This window comes from Myodes glareolus, chromosome 17, assembly GCF_982192425.1.
Source record: "Myodes glareolus chromosome 17, mMyoGla1.1, whole genome shotgun sequence".
Lineage (NCBI taxonomy): Eukaryota > Metazoa > Chordata > Mammalia > Rodentia > Cricetidae > Myodes > Myodes glareolus.
In genome coordinates, this window is record NC_142042.1 from 12,022,831 (window position 1) to 12,038,470 (window position 15,640).

At 43.8% G+C, this 15,640-nt stretch overlaps 1 protein-coding gene across 4 annotated transcripts in view; it reads right to left on the reverse strand.

Moving 5' to 3' along the window:
- Nucleotides 1-2,194: 2,194 nt before the first annotated feature.
- The window catches only part of LOC125412798 (uricase), an 88,096-nt gene continuing 74,650 nt past the window's right edge, over nt 2,195-15,640 (reverse strand). For all 4 annotated transcript variants that reach the window (XM_085677573.2, XM_085677575.2, XM_048453636.3 and 1 more), the window contains 4 exons: nt 10,403-10,586; nt 7,742-7,865; nt 5,744-5,827; nt 2,195-3,034 (listed from right to left, as the gene is read on the reverse strand). In XM_085677573.2, the coding sequence (XP_085533699.2) occupies nt 2,960-3,034; nt 5,744-5,827; nt 7,742-7,865; nt 10,403-10,586 (467 nt within the window). In that variant the 3' untranslated portion in view covers nt 2,195-2,959. The remainder of the gene's footprint in view (nt 3,035-5,743; nt 5,828-7,741; nt 7,866-10,402; nt 10,587-15,640) is intronic.

Genomic DNA, 15,640 nt, shown 5'->3' on the forward strand with positions numbered 1-15,640 from the left:
AGAGGGAAGCTCCCTCTGCAGTCCTGTCCAGACACAGAAGAAGCAAGATGTGACTACACTGCTGAAAAAAGTACTGAGTCATGTGGTTAACACAGATAAGAATAATGGGCTAATGTAAGTTATAAGAGTTAATAAGAAGCCTGAGCTAATGGGCCAATCAGTTTATGATTAATGTAGAACTCTGTGTGATTTCTTTGGGACTTAATGATTGTGGGAACCGGGCAGGCTATAAACTGCCAACAACAGAGAAAAAATGTAGAGTTAACCTGTAACAGGGCAACATTGCTCTTACTAAAATAAACATCAGATCATAGTAAACAAAGCCAATGCTGGGGATGAGTTACTTCTTTTGGAGCTGTTAGCCAGGGAGCTGTTAGCTGTCAGTTATGATATCTATGCTGTGATGAATCATAACAAAAAGCAATTTGGGGAGGAGAAGGTTTATTTAGTTCATGCTTCCACATCACAGTTCATCCTCACAGGAAGTCAAGACAGGAACTCAAACAGGGCAGTGATGTGGGAGTGCCCTCTGTATGCTGTGATTACCATTAATGAATAAAGAAACTTCTTCGGACCTATAGCAGGGCAGAACTTAGCTAGGCGGGGAAAACTAAACTGAATGCTGGGAGGAAGAAGGCAGAGTCAAAGAGAAGCCAGACATGCTGGAACTTTGTCAGTAGGCCACAAGCTTAGTGGTAAAATATAAAATAATGGAAATGGGTTAAATTAAGATGTAAAAGCTAGCCAATAAGAAGTTAGAGCTAATAGGCCAAGCAAGATTTAATTAACATAATTTCTGTGTGATTATTTTGGGAGTCTGGGTGGCTGGGAAATGAACAAGCTGCCTTCCTTATAACAAGGCAAGAACCTGGAGGCCAGAGCAGATGCAGAGGCCATGGAAGAATGAATGCTGCTTACTGACTTGCTCTCCATGGCCAACTCAACCTGCTTCCTTCCTTCCTTCCTTCCTTCCTTCTTTCCTTCCTTTCTTTCTTCTCTTTTTTAGTTTTTTTGAGACAGGGTTTCTCTGTAGCTTTGGTGTCTGTTCTGGAACTAGCTCTTGTAGACCAGGCTGGCCTCAAACTCACAAAGATCCGTCTGCCTCTGCCTCCCAAGTGCTGGGATTAAAGGTGTGCACTACCACCACTGGCTAATAAATTATTTTTATTTTTTATTTTTATTTTTTCAACCTGCTTTCTTATAGAAGCCAGGATGACCAGCCCAGTGATAGTACCACCAATCAAGGGCTGTGCCTTCCCTCATCAATTACTAATTAAGAAAATTCCCTACAGACTTCTCTGCAGTCAGATTTTCATGGAGGTATTTTCTTAATTGGAACTCTCTCCTCTCAAATGACTTTAGTGTGGGTCAAGTTGGCATAAAACTAGCCAGCCTAGGTCCCGTGGACCCCCAAACATTGCAGACTGTTTCCATTGTCCTTCATTGCCCTCCAGAACTTGAAAGCAAGGCTCTGTTGTTGAAGACACCACATGTTTTTATTTAATTATTAATTATGAAAGGCCAAGCTTTCATAATTATTAAGTCTCTGTCATTATTTGCAAGCTAGTGGCCCCGACAAGAAAGCACCACTACAGGGGAATTGTGTAGATTGTTCATTACACGGGTTTTACCTATGGGTTTCCAAAGTTGTCATTTTTAAGCTTTGTGGAATACATGCAATGGCAGTGTAAGTCGGCTGATGGAAAGCAAACCAATCAAGTCTGTATCTATTCTTAAGCCATCTATGTTTATATTCCTCTGTTCATGAGAACAGTAGGTACGCACAGCTGGAAGAATCGGAAAGTACACGACCCAAAGCCAATCTCATCCCCAAATCCCGCTACCCAGAAGTCTCTGGTGTTTTCGGAGAAGTATGTTCTATCTGTCTTCCCATGTGCATACACATCCATCTATCTGTTGACTGGCTTATAAAAAGTGGCTCTTCACACCAGAGGGATACACATTATTCACAGGAAAACAACATATACTTATTTTAATGTTCCAGTTTGTGCTAAGTATTCTCCTAGGGTTGTGAAAATCATAAAAGCAATACAGCATTGCCATAAAAACTTTATTAGGCCAGAAATAAATTATCAATAATATATATCAGAGGTTTTTTTTTCAAAAAAAAAAGATTGCCAGAAATGTTCTTATCTTTATTCATGCTAAATCGTAAAGGAACTTAAAAGCATAATTTTTATTTTAAATAATGTTTTTATTAATTGCTTGAGAATTTTATACAATATATTTTGATTATATTTATTTCCTATCCCAATTCATCTCAGAATCTAAGATCTTCCTCACTCACCCAACTTCATGATCTCTCTCTCTTTCTGTCATTGGGGCCAGTTTGGGTTTGTCTGACTACTTGTAGGCACGGAATCTGCCCTATTGACATAGTAGGTGCCACACCCTTAGACAAAATTTAATGTCCCTCTTCCAGCAGCAACTGAAAGCCAGAACCTCCTCAGCTAGGGTAGGAGCTTCATTCTGTTGCATGCCAGAGTTCTTAAGATCACAAACTTTCAGTCAGTTGAAGTCACCATGATGCCTCTCATGACTTTGTCATATTTTCTGCACTACCCAGACTTCCCAGTAGGGTGACAATGTTTGCTCCTCAAGCTTGTGTTCTGGTGAGTCAAAGTGGCGCCATCCCTGCTTCACGATTACTTTATTAGTGATCTGATTCTAAAGACTGATTCTAAGGCAGATAGACCAAAAAGCAGAAAGGATAATTATCACTGTGATTCTTCTAACACTGCCCAGAGTGTTCAGGAAACTTGCCACAGCCATGGAGCATGCTGTACCCGCCAATACGGAGATCCACAAAATGCCTTGTTTAACTAGGAACAAAGAAAGAATTGTTTCATACAGAAGAAAGCAATCAATCCTAAGTTGAATTTTTTTGTAGGTCAGCACACAGTGATCTCCAGCATCACAACCAACTGGATCCATAAAGTCACAGCCTTGAAGCCAGCTTCCTCTTGACTGTCCCAGTAATTTTGCCATAGGGATTGTCGAGTGGCAGCAAAACCTGTAAAGGAACCACAGGGAAACTTCAGGGGTTTGAGGACAGCCTTCTCCTTACGAAGATCCAGGATTAAAGCAAGGATGTTACCGGTTGTCATGAATGGAACTGAGTACTGGGCAGTAAACTTACCTCAAGTCCAGCAGTGCCAGGTTTTCCTTGGAAAAGTCGATGAGTTGATATTTTGGAAAATATAGGAATTTTGAGTGTTCTATGCTATTTTGGGCTATCGTGTGTATATATGTACATGTGTGATATTCATGTATTTGTTCGTGTGTGTACGTGTGTTTGTGTGAGAACTGGGAAGGGGGTTGTGTGTGTCACACTACTCTTGTGGCGGTCAGAGGGACATTTTGTGTAGTTGCATCTCTCTTTTTCCTTTATATGGGTCACAGGTTCTAACTCAGGTCACCAGGGCTTGTGTATCCAGTGTTTTTCCTGCCAAGCCATCTTCAGACCTTCACCTTGTTTTTGAGACAATGTCTCTCACTGAACTTAGAGCTCATCAGTTTAGCAAGGCTGGCTGGCCAGTGAGCTCCAGGGGTCCTATGGCCCCACTTCCTCAGTGCTGTAATTATTGACACATGTTACAGCTGACACATGTCATAGTTGACACATGTCACGGCTGACACATATTACAGCTGACACATGTCGCGGCTGACACGTGTCATAGCTGACACATGTTACAGCTGACACGTGTCATGGCTGACACATGTCACAGCTGACACATCCAGCTGACACATGTCACGGCTGACACATGTTACAGCACATGGCTGCTTACGTGGGTGCTGGGGATCCAAGCTCGGGTCCCCATGCTTACTCAGCAAGTGGTTTACTAACCAAGCCACTTCACCTGCCCCCAAGAAGCATTTTGTTTGTGTGTTAGCCATTATGATATAGATAGTTCTAAATGCATTATACATTCTGCTTTTAAAAAGGCAATGGATAAATTTGACCTTTTTAAGATGATTCACTTTGGATATCACTGGTCATAGCTCTAATGCAGCCATTCCCTGTAGATCACCTGAGGGCCACAGGGCTGGGAGTGTAATGCTAAATGGATCCAGACAGCTGGGTTTAGAGTCTGTCTGTCTTCCCACCCTGACACTTGTCACCCCGCTGCTGTTGTCACTGGGCCTCAACTTCCGGCTTCTCATATGTTGCCTTCGCGTGGTACACATATATGAAGCATCCCATGTGACTAAAGCTATCCCCCTCAGTGTGAGGTCTATTATTATTATTATTATTATTATTATTATTATTATTATTATTATTATTATTACAGAGAACTCAGGGCTTCCTTTTTCCCCGGCCCTGCTGGGATCTAGGGAGAGTCATCTTGTGTAGCTTCTTTTTATATTCCTCCCTGAAACTTCGAACCCCTCTACAGAGACTCCTCCACATCTGGAGGCGATGGTTATGGTCCTAAGGCTCAGGGGACCCTTCCCCATTCACGTCCAGCTCTGGGGGGAGGGGATACGGTCCTAAGGCTCAGTGGACCCCTCAGCAACCCTCTCAACTTCACTGAGAGTCACCCATCAGATCCTTTTTCTGTTTGGAGCTCATTTTTGCCTCTGGCAGACATGGTCCAGACTGTTTTCTATCCCTGCCGTTTAGCGAGTAATCACACCAAAAGTGTTCTGTCCTCGTTCACAAATGAGGCTCACTGCCATTTTTCCCTTCCTTAAGGTAAATAGGGCTGCCTGTCCTTTCAGCTCAATGAACTTGGGGCCAAACTTTCCCTCTCCTGCCATTCAGGGCCCTAGATCATTTCTTATAAATTCATAAGCCTCACGCTTGTTTTCCAGAGCCCGGGCAAGCATCCACCGTGGCTGATGGTGCAGAGCCAGCGGAATCCACCAGCACTGTTTGCAAAAGAGAAATCATGTCTCTGGTCAGAGGGGCTGAAAGGCTCCTGGGTCAGAAGTCCCAGAGTGTAAGGGCTCCTCTTCTGTTGTTAACCTTGTGCGTCCAGGCCTGTGGGCTCCGTCAGCAGGGACGGCCTCTTCACTACTCCCGCACATACAGTAAACACAGTTCCCCAAAATGATGCTGCAGATGGCTCTAAGTGCCAATCACTGAAAATGTCCCTGGGGCAGGGTCAGTTCTGATCTCCCAGGAACTGACCATGGAGGCCACCAATCAAAATTCCTGGCTGCCTCGTCAGACAATCTGATTGTCACAGCTAAAAAGAAGCCAGAGCGCTGTATTTCCTGAAACAAAGGTTCCCTTTGAAAACACGAATTTCTTAGTCTTGCCATCTGTAGCACAAACACACTTTCATCTCCCCCAAGTGTATTGTGTGCTCTCGAATTGGCTATTTAATCAAAAGGTGGGCGCGATAAAAGAGAATGAAAATACAATCCTGCCTTCTTCTCATCGCCTCGCGGTGGAGGAATAATGCAGCTGCGACCTTCCATGCCACTTCCCAAGGAGATCTCAGAGCCGTTTCCTTGGGCACACTCTGTTCCTTCTCTTTGTTCCCCCTGCAACTTACAGCTCTCCTCTATAATCACTCATCCACTTCTAGAGTGCTCAGCCTCGGGCACTAAAAGACCCGGCGCTGAAGAGGGTACTAATCAGTGCCGGCTATAAATACTCCCGACAGCCAGCAGCTGCTACAGGTTTTAGGCGGTGATATTGTCCCCAGTTGACGAGGAAACTGAATGGAGATGAGACAGAAATATGCTTTTGGTGTTTTGAAAGCCCTCTTACCTCTTCCTTGTTGATCAGTCCCATTTTGGACATGTCGATGTTAAAGTAGTGGATGTTCGGGAGGCTGATTTCCATCTCCTCTATCTGGAATCCACAAGGGCATATGTTATGCTTGGCACTGGAGAGTCTCTCCCTTCCTCCGTCTACCTCGGCCATCTTCACCACTTCCTGTGACCGTGGTTGTATCTTTAAGGTACTCTTCCATGCTCCTCTGCTACCCATCACTGTATCACCATCCCCCACTAGTCTTCCCCAGAGACCGGTGGCAGGCCTATTCTTCTCCCCTCAGTATAAAAACTCGGAAAAGTTCAGGCTCCCGGGATTATCCCTAACATTGATAGGCCCTAGTGTAAAACTGCAAATCCACATACATGGCAAAGGTTTAGTGAGCTCTACTTTTCTAATTTACAAAAATACTTTTGCTAAGCCTATAAGGTCAGGTTGTGATTTAAAATTCTGACCCTTTGTGATACTGTGCCAGGACTTAGGAAAAGCCAGCCCCAGGCCTTGGGCCAAACTATCTTCTCTCCTGGATCGTATGGATGGATATTCTCCTGGTACGACAAGCCACATCCATTTCTCTGGTCCACTTCTAGGCCTAAGAATATGCACCCCAGTGGCAGGAGCCTCCAAGGACAAAGCGGGTGTCTAGGAGAGATGTGCCCAAGCCTCCTGGCTATTGGGTAAAAAATCCTGGTGCAGCCGTGAGCCCCTGAAGAGCTTGCTGCCTTAGCTTTACCAGCTCTGCCCAGAACAGGCAGCAGAAAGCGTAAAGGAGGATTGCCGCAGTGCTAGTCCAAAGTAGAGAAGTCCCTCTGGTCCAGGCGATGCTTCTTTCCCTTCATTCCACATGGCCTTGGCCATGCTTTCTTGGCCGTACTTCTATAACATCATCCCACAAGACTGCTGGCCTGTGGTCTGTCATGCTTTCTCTCATACTGCTACCAGTGATGACTCTAGAATGCAAATCCCGCCATGCTGTACTTAGCTGTAACAACTCAGTGACCTTCGGTGGCTCTCCAAATAAAGCATAGACTATAAATAAGCCTAGAAATGCCCTCTTGAATCGTTGCCACCGTATGCCTGCATGCAGGAAAATACCTCCTCCCTAGCATGCCACATGGCTGGCCCTTGACAGGAAATGTCTATGTCGTGTTATCTCCTTAACATGTCTCTGCGTTTGTACTGCTGCTCCTGCCCAGACTACGCTTGCTTGTTTCTGAAGACTTAGCACACCCCTTTCCTTCTAGAAAATCTATCTGATGCTGCCCCTTCTACCTGAGTTAGACTCTTCCCCCGTATTTCCATAATAACCTATTACCGACATATTTTTGAATATTTTTATTTATTTATATTATTATTTTTATTGAGCTCTACATTTTTTCTCTGCTTCCCTCTCTACCTCTCCCCTCCCCTTCAACCCTCTCCCAAGGTCACCATATACCGATATATTTTTAAACTTCCTTGTTTTCTTTGTTCAATTAATGATGGATTCTTAGAGTGTAGGGACAATGACTAGTTTATTCTTGTATCCCTTGGGTCCTGCTAGAGGCACAATGTCCAGAAATATCAATAGATAAATAGATGGATAGATGGATGGATAGATGGATGGGTGGGTGGAAGGAGGGAAGAATGGAAGCATGGAATAAATCTCTCTACATCTATCATTCATACCTTGAAACATATAACCTCTGTCTAGTTATCTCTCCCTCAAGGCGTGGAAGAGGCCTGAATTTGAAGTTTAAATCTGTGGCAGGCTGAGGGAGCTCAAAGAGTTTTCCCCAGACCTGAAGCACTGTGGCAGCGGCCTGTGTTTTTAGGCTGAACAGATTTTTCCGTTTTCTGCTCTTCTCACTTGCTATAACAAGCTTTTGAACAACAACAGATGTCACTTCTCGTGTGTCTTCCACTTTCCTATTTTAACACTCCACCCTTCCTTGGAGCTGACAGGAGACACAGTTTCTCTCCGTTCTCAGAAGGGCGAGCGACAGAGCGTACCTCAGGAACCTGGGTCAGGGACAGCACTTGTATGTCATAGAGTGTCTTCTGCACGGAAGGCGAGTATTCGCCTTTGTCGTAGGGCCCAGCAAATTTCTGCAGGACAATGTCCCGGACAGTGCTCCTAGAACACAGAATGGGAGAAGGTTGAAGGATCTGGTATAATCTGTTAAGAATGCACTATAAAGCTAAGAAGTAGAAAGCACAAAGTAGAAGTACCCCAAAACCATTGAATGGATGGTTTTAGAAAGGATTATTCTCCTGTAATGCCAAAATGAAAATAATCAAAATTCACTTCACATCTCCCTCTTTGTGCGCTCTCTCTCTCTTTCTCTTCCCCTCTCTCTGTCTCTCTCTGTCACACACACACACACACACACACACACAAAGCACCTAACTGTTCTCATAGAGGGATACCAATGCCAAATAGCATTTCAGCATCAATCCTCCACCATGTATGCAGACTGTGTGTGTGTATGCAGATTGTGCAAGGAACACACACCCAAACCCACAGCCTCTCCCTGCTTTGCAGGGCTAGATCCTTGAACTACTGCCTCAGGGGTCTTAGTGTCATCCTGTAAGCCAAACACCTATGTGATGAAAATCCACGAATCTCTAATGCAGTTGAGGGGTGCTGTGATTATCCCCCATTTAGAGATGATGACTCTGAGCTCACAACTTAAACCACCTCCTCTGAATTGTTTGTCTTTAGTGGGAGGCCTGGAGCTCTCCCCTGCTTGGCATCTTCAATCTGAGGGTCTTCTCAGCATCACAGAAGGCTCCCGCTACCCAGGGAGAGCACGGGGGCGAAAAGAGGATGAGGGTGAGGCTCTTCTTCGAGCACCTAAAAGCCTGCCACATAATAAAAAGAGCAGACGAAAACTCGGGTGGGAGGGTGCTCTGTGCAGAAGGAACAGCTTCCAGCTCATCTCAGGGTATGAGTGTCTAAGGATAGCGTTTCAGCAAAGAAATGAGATCTGAGTTCGGAAGCCTACAGTCCCTTGTCAGAGACAGCATCAAATTCACACCTTTACCTGGTTCAAGCATTATTTGTTCTGTGTGTGTCTTGTGCCTGTGTGTGTGTGTGTGTGTGTGTGTGCACCTGTGTGTGTGCCTGTGTGTGTCTCTGTGTGTTTGTGTGTGTGTATGTATCTGTGCTTCTGTGTGTCTGTGTGTGTGTCTGTGTGTCTGTGTATGTCTCTGTGTGTTTGTGTGTGTGCGTGTCTGTGTGCCTGTGTGTGTGAGGCTGTGTGTGTTTCTGTGTGTTTGTGTGTGTGTCTGTGTGCCTGTATGTGTGTCTATGTCTGTGTGCCTGTGTGTGAGAGACTGTGTGTGTGTCTATGTGCCTGTGTGTGTGAGACTGTGTGTGTATGTCTGTGTGCCTGTGTGTATGTTTGTGTGTGTGTCTGTGTGCCTGTGTGTATGCCTGTGTGTGACTCTGTGTGTTTGTGTGTGTGTCTGTCTGTGTGCCTGTGTGTGTGTGTTTGTGTGCCTGTGTCTGTGTGTGTCTCTGTGTATTTGTGTGTTTGTGTTTGTGTGCATATTCATATGTGCAGATGCATGCATACGTGTAAGCATCCATATGGAGCACAGAGGTCAACCTCAGGTGCCTTTGTCAAATGCTCACCTTTTTTTTTCCTTTAAGACTAGGTCTTTGATATTTACCTGGAATTTGCCTTTTATTCAGTTAGGCTGAATATCCCATGAACTGCATGAAAACACCTGGCTCCATCTCCCCACAGCTGGATTACAACTATATACCTTGATGCCAGGCTTTTATGTGTGAGTTCTGATGCTCAGATGCAGATCCCCATGCTCGCCGTACAAATACTTTACTAAATGAGCTCTCTCCTCAACCCCATTAACAAAACACTTACAGGAATATCAGAGAACTTGGAGCTTAGCCTGTGGGTGACCAATTGTCACCATTTCCCTAAAGCCAAGGGGTTTCCTGGGACCAAGAAAGTCTCTGGAAAGCTGGAAGGGATTGGAAGGGATTGGAAGGGATTGGAAGCTTAGTCCTGGGCTTCTGTGTTGCTGGAAGGTTAGATGTCATCTTCACTGATGGAGCACAGCAGTGGAAATGTCACTTGGGATGTTGTTAGCAATGCGAATTCTCCCAGGGGCGCAGGAGTGAGCCCAGTGACCTCTATTCTAATAATGTCTTGGGTAATTCAACTGCACAATAATGACTGAGAGCCACTGATACAATCTGAAGAAGAGAGCCCTGGAAGATAGCTTGCCATGTGCGCATAGGGATCTAAATTTCATCTCCAGCACCCACATTAAAAGCTGCAAATTCTGCTGCATGCTTAACCCAAGCACTGAGGAGAACACAGAAAGATCCTGGGCTAGACAGCAAGCCTAGCTTCACAAGCAAGTCCCAGACCCTGTAAGAGACTGTCACAAACACGGAGGTGTTATAACTCCTGGGAAAAGCCTCCTCAAGTTGTTGTCTGGCCTCCACATGCACATGCATACAAGTGCATGCACACTTGCACACACACACACACACACACACACACACACACACACACACAGAGCGATGGGAGGTGGGGTTCTGGAAGAACTAAAAAATTGAGTAGACTATCTAGTTTCTTCTCTGATCCAAGACTCCATTAACCTGGCCCAGTCCTAGCTCCCAGTGCTGGTTTCTCGTACCACGTAGCCTCAAAGTCCACGTCCCTTCTCTGGTAGCGCCACTTGCAATAGACTTGAGTGGCAAAGCATCGGTCCTTCACCTCGGGGAGCGTGGTAAACTGGTCCTTGATGAATCCTTCAAATCCCGACTGGGTTGTTTTCAAGACCTTGAGGTCTTTGATCCCAGAGTGGATGACTGGAGGTCCTGTTTCAGACAGAAGGGGGAGGGAGGGTGAGCACCAGCAGAATGGTGTCTTTACCAATAACTACAACAGCCGTGAAGACCCTGGCTGCAGAAACACACACCCTGTGTCTCTCGTGTCCTGGGTGCTGCGGGAGTACCTTCCGCTGCTTCAGCCAATAGTCGCTGAAGCAGGAGCCCACAGTGCTGCGGGAGCACCTTCTGATCCTTCAGCCAATAGCCACTGAAATACCAGCCCACTGGGGCATGGTATATTTCTCTTTAAAAGAAGAGCGGCAAGCCTCGCTCGGCCTCTTGGTTCTGGCTCCTGCTCCTGGCTCCTGCTCCAGCAACTAGGCTCCCTTCCTGGTTTATGGTGTATGTAAGTTTTACCCCCCAAAATAAATACCCCTTTAAAGCATAACTGGTGTGGGATTGATTCGTCATTATCTGGCGCCAGAACGTGTGGGTTTTCCCCCCTCGTGGCGTGGGCCAAGCAACCAGAGCCACACACCGCTACTGGCTCCTAACTGGTCCTGACCTCAGATGGATCGGGGAGGGAACTTTTTGGCTTCTGCTACCCCTATCGGGCACTGTCTTCCCTGCCACCCGGCTGAGTCCAACACTCGACCTGCGCCGGAGCACACGATCTGTGAATTTAACCTCTGGATTTGAGTGTATATATTCTAGAGTTTACTTCCTGGATTGACGCCATTGCCACGTGGATTCAGGTGCACCCCCGCCACCTACTGGCAGGCAACGGTCATTACAGGTAAGATTTTTCTTTTCGGTTGAAAATAAATACATACATACATACATACATACATACATACATACATACATACAAGTACAATTTCTTTTGATTGAAAATGTCAGAAAATATTACTATCCAAAAGTTCAATGTTTTTTTTAAATTGCACTATGGAGGATATTCTGAAGGATGTCTCTGATAGTCCTCTTACTTGGTTATTCCTAGGATCTGTCGCTTTTCTGGTGTTTGACTATTTTATAAGGATGATACAGTCCTTACAGACTGAATCCACAATGCTGAGGGCAGAGATTAAAACCTTAAGGACAATTCAGACTGACACCAACCTCCTCAAAAAAGAGTTTGGAGTTTTCAAGGAGGAGACTAGATCAGAGTTTGGAGTTCTCAAGGAGGAGACTAGATCTTTGTCTGATATGACTCGGTCGACTGACCAAAATATCCAGAAGGTACAGTCTGATATTGCTTCTTTAGAAGGGAGCTTCACTGCTCTGGAGGAGGGGACAACCAAAATGACTCGTAACTTCCAGTCCATGACTGTAAGTGCTGAAACATTAGCTGAGAGGATTATAACCATTGAATGTGAAAACTGGACTTTATCAAAAGGGTATGATAGATTAATTGACAGGATTTCCATACAAGAAGGCACAGTGCATGCCATGAGGATTATGTCCAAGGAGGATATGGTATCTCTAACGGACAAGCTCCATGCCTAGAATTATCAATGAAGGCGATTGTGTTCAAGGAGGAAATGGTGTCTCTGACAGACAAGCTCCATGCCTTAGAATCGTTAATGAAGGCTTTGGAACATAATACTGGACAGGAGATTCAGGACTTACAGAAGGCAATGGTGAGCAGATTTACTAATATTGAGGAAATCATAGACTCTGATGAACAGGAGCAAAAGGTAGAAAGGCAACATTCACCTCAAAAAACTCTCAGTCTACATAGAGTTATACCTGCCTTTCCAGTAATAACATCAGAAAAGATAACTGGCTCCAAAAACCCTAAGGTCATTAAAGAACACACATGGGAGCCTATACATATGAATGATCTGAAAGAATTTAAACAAGCAATTGTGAATTACGGACTACATTCATCCTTTGTTAGGGAGATGTTAAAATCCTGGGCTCTGAGCAGCAGGGCCCCCCTCAAGATTGGAATCAATTAACATCAGCTGTCCTCGAGAACGGACCTTTATGGCATTTCAAATGCCTATTCAAACAAGAGGCCAGACGTTTACAACAACAAGAATCAGCGAAAGGAATTGAGGTTTCTCTAGATCAAATTCTAGGGGAAGGACTTTACTCTGATCCTCAGGAACAAGCTCTTTATGGTGAAAACATTTTATCCATATGTGCTACAGCAGCTCTAAGGGCCTGGGACAGGGTTCAAGACTCAGGTCAGAGAGTAGAATCGTATATCAGGATCAAACAGGGTCAGAGAGTACCCTTTAGTGACTTTTTACAAAGACTAACTAAGGCTGTACAAATAGGGATACCTGATCCAGAAGCAAGAAATATAGTAATTGAGTCTTTGGCTTATGAGAATGCCAATGTAGAATGCAAAAGGATCCTGGGGCCTTTAAAGAACATATCAGCACCTTTGGATGAATGGGTTTTACATACAAATGAATGTTGATACATTTGATTATGGCAATGAAACATGGGTGCAAGCAGCAATTTCCAAAGGTAAAAGGAGACATCAGATTACAAAATGCTTTCATTGTGGCAAAATGGGACACATGAAAAGGGACTGCAGACAATGGAATTCCAGTAATAATGCCTCTTCTAGGAATAACAGGAATAGGAGGACTCAGCCTTCAGGTTTATGTAGGAGATGTGGAAAGGGCAGGCATTGGACGAATGAGTGTAGGTCAACAAGAGATAAACAGGGCAAGCCATTGCCATCGAGAAACTCAATGGGGGGCCTAACGCAGGCCCCCATGGTAAATGTGGTCCAGTCATTTCCGATCACTGCAGAGAACATGCCTCTTCAGGGAAATTAGAATGCCCCATGCCTGCTGTTAAAAGCAATAACGGCCTGAAGGATGAGTTAAATGTGGTGAATGAATCAAGAAATCTAAGAGGACAAAGTAAACAATTATTCTGGCAGACTTCTATAAATGAACAAAGACCACAGCTAAGAGTGTGTGTAAATGGAAAACTTATTACTGGCTTACTGGACACAGGTGCGGATGTAGCTATCATTACTCCAGAATCTTGGCATCTGCATTGGCCTCTTCAGGAGGTAGATATTCAGTTCCTAGGAATTGGAACCCTATCTCGAGTAAGACAAAGCATGAGATGGGTCAATTGTATAGGTCCAGACGGACAAATAGGAAAACTAAGGCCATATGTAGCCAATATCACAGTGAATTTATGGGGCCGTGACCTATTGCAGCAATGGAATACCCAAATTAACATTCCTGCTGCTTCCAGAGCCTATATTTCTGAGGACAATATTACAAGATATTACAGATGGCAGAAACCAGCCATTAGAGCTATACAAGAACACAACACAATTGATGGCCCTTCAGAGGTACCAACAGCCATGCCTCTACAATGGTTGACTGAGAAACCAATATAGACTAAACAGTGGCCTTTAGCTGAGGAAAGGTTACAGGCTTTAGAACAGCTGGTACAAGAGCAATTAGATGCTGGACATATAGAAGAATGTACCAGCCCTTGGAACTCTCCTGTATTTGTTGTTAAGAAAAAATCTGGTAAATGGAGAATGGTGACAGATCTTAGAACTATCAACAAGGTTATTCAACCTATGGGCCCTCTGCAATCTGGAATTCCTCTGCCCTCCCTGTTACCAAAGGGATGGCCTCTTATAGTTATTGATCTGAAAGATTGTTTCTTCACTATACCATTACAAGAAAAAGATAGAGAAAAGTTTGCCTTCACAGTGCCTACCTATAATAACTCTCAGCCTGCAAGGAGGTACCAGTGGACCGTCCTCCCACAGGGAATGTTAAACTCTCCTACCCTGTGCCAATATTTTGTAGGCCAACCATTGAAAATTATATGCAAACAATTTCCTAAGTCCATAATTTACCACTATATGGATGATATCCTGATATCTGATCAAAACAAAGACACCTTAGAAAGGCTATTTGAAGAAGTAAAAATAGTATTACCTAAATGGGGATTGTAAATTGCTCCTGAAAAAATTCAGAGAGGAAATTCTGTTAATTATTTAGGTTATAAAATAGGTTTACAAAGAATTAAGACTCAAAAGGCACAAATCAGGAGAGACCAGTTATGAACTCTTAATGACTTTCAAAGATTATTAGGAGACATCTCCGGCCTACGACCGGTTGTTGGGATAACACCTGATCTAATAATTCATTTAAACAAGACCTTAGATGGTGATAAAGACTTAAACGGTCCCAGAGAATTAACAGCTGAAGCAGAAAAAGAACTGACAATGGTTGAGGAAAAATTACAGGAGGCTCATGTGGACAGGGTAAATCCAAAGCTTAGTTGTATTCTCGTTATATTGCCTTCCAGAATTTCTTCTATTGGAATCTTGATGAAAAGAGATGATATTATCTTGGAATGGATCTTTTTACCACACAAACCAAGTAAAAAATTAAAAACTTATGTGGAAAAAGTCTCTGAATTGATTATCAAAGGAAAATTGAGACTTCATCAATTAGCAGGTATAGACCCAGCAGAAATTATAGTGCCTTTCACTGCTGATGAGATAAAAAAAAGTTGTGGGAAGACAATGAACCATGGCAAAGAGCTTGTGCTAATTTTTTGGGAGAAATCAATAACAATTACCCAAAAAGCAAGAGACTTAACTTAATAAAGAGAACTTCTTAGATCCTTCCTCGAATTGTCCATGATGCTCCAATAACCGGAGCCAGTACATTTTATACTGATGCTAATAAATCAGGGAAAACAGGTTACAAATCAGAAGAATTGAGTAAAGTGGAACAAAGTCCTTTTGATTCTGTCCAGAAGGCAGAATTATATGTTATCCTTATGGTGCTTAGGGATTTTAAAGAACCTCTTAATATAATTACTGACTCACAATATGCAGAAAGAGTTATTTTGCATATTGAAACTGCTGAATTTATACCTGATGATACAGAACTGACCTCATTGTTTATCCAGGTACAAGACATGATCAGGAACAGGCTCTGCCCTATGTATATAACACATATCTGATCCCATACGGGTCTGCCAGGTCCTCTAGCACAAGGTAATGCAGATATTGATCAATTATTGATTGGTAGTGTGTTGCAGGCATCTGAATTTCATAAAAAAACATCATGTCAATAGCAAAGGCTTGAAAA